This window comes from Lottia gigantea (assembly GCF_000327385.1).
Source record: "Lottia gigantea unplaced genomic scaffold LOTGIsca_9623, whole genome shotgun sequence".
Taxonomy (NCBI): domain Eukaryota; kingdom Metazoa; phylum Mollusca; class Gastropoda; family Lottiidae; genus Lottia; species Lottia gigantea.
The window spans coordinates 1-1,424 of NW_008711119.1; the positions used below are offsets into that span (position 1 = coordinate 1).

The window sequence follows — 1,424 nt, forward strand, 5'->3', positions numbered from 1 at the left end:
CGGCTTTGCGGATAAAGTTGATTGCTCTCGCTCCCTATCTCCGGCAGAACCGCTTCCAGGGTCAGCGAGCGCACCTCAAAAAGAAAAGTTAACTCTTCTCGACTCTCCCGACGGTGTATCCGACCTTCTTTGCGTCGCCGCTTGTGCTCCGCCTTCGGGTACGGGAATCCTAACCCGTTTCCCTTTCGGCCCGTGCATTGGGTGAGACTGATTTTTAATGATTTTCAAAAACGTCCCGCTTCCCGTAGGATTTCTCCCAGGCCTTAGGACCGACTAACCCGCGGCCGATCGAAGGAGCAACGCGGAACCCTTCTCCACTTCGGCCTTCGAGGTTCTCGCTCGAATATTTGCTACTACCACCAAGATCGGCACCCGCGGCCGCTACACCCAGACTCGCGTCTAAGGCTTCAGCGCTGACCGCGGCGACCCTCCTACTCGTCTCGGCTTCGGTCAGTCTCTACCGGCAGGCCGGAGAAAATTGCCGAGACGGCCGGGTGTAGGCTGCACGCTACAGCGCCATCCATTTTCAGGGCCCACCAATTCGGCAGGTGAGTTGTTACACACTCCTTGGCGGATACCGACTTCCATGGTCACCGTCCTGCTGTCTTTACCGATGGACGCCTTTTGTGGGTTCTGCTGAGCGTGACGATCGGGCGCCTTAACCCGGCGTNTGGTTCATCCCACAGCGCCAGTTCTGCTTACCAAAAGTGGCCCACTTGGCACTCGTACATTTCGACGGGGGCCGAGCCTCCCAGATCGAGCGGTAGGCACCCCTTCTCGCCCGTTCAAAGTTTGACAATAGCTCCACGCCATTTCGGCACGGACTCCTCTAATCATTCGCTTTACCGGACGAAACTGTCTCGGCGAGCGCCAGCTATCCTGGGGGAAACTTCGGAGGGAACCAGCTACTAGATGGTTCGATTAGTCTTTCGCCCCTACGCCCAAGTTCCGTGATCGATTTGCGCGTCAGAACCACTTAGGACCTCCACCAGCATTTCTCCCGGCTTCGTCCCGCTCGGGCCTAGTTCACCATCTTTCGGGTCCCAACGCGAGCGCTCTTGCTCCGCCGAGGCCGTAACAACCCCCGACGGGCCGGTCCTGCGCCCCCCTCACCCGAGAGAGGATCGGACCACATCGCTTTCGCTGCGCCCCAAGGGAGTGTTTTTCCCTGTGACTCGCGCTCACGTTAGACTCCTTGGTCCGTGTTTCAAGACGGGTCGGGAAGAGTGCCGCCACGGCCAGCCGCGGACCCTCTAAACCGTTCTCCAATGCCCGCCGCCTCGCCGACGCCGACCGAGCGACCGCACTTGCACTGTTAAGCCTCAGAGAGGCAGTCAAGACAGCCGCGACGTCGCCGGGAGACTGAGTCGGGAGCGAAAACGGGGCCGTTCCTCGGCCCGAAGCTACGTTCGCCGGATACCGAC

General features: G+C 59.9%; 1 protein-coding gene across 1 annotated transcript; it reads left to right on the forward strand.

Annotated features, from left to right (window-relative positions):
* Window positions 1–925: 925 nt before the first annotated feature.
* On the forward strand, window positions 926–1,078 carry LOTGIDRAFT_148535 (hypothetical protein; the record flags this gene model as incomplete). The annotated part of the gene is made up of 1 exon (XM_009068948.1): window positions 926–1,078. A coding segment is annotated over one exon (153 nt), but the record flags the coding sequence as incomplete, so codon positions are not given.
* Window positions 1,079–1,424: the final 346 nt, after the last annotated feature.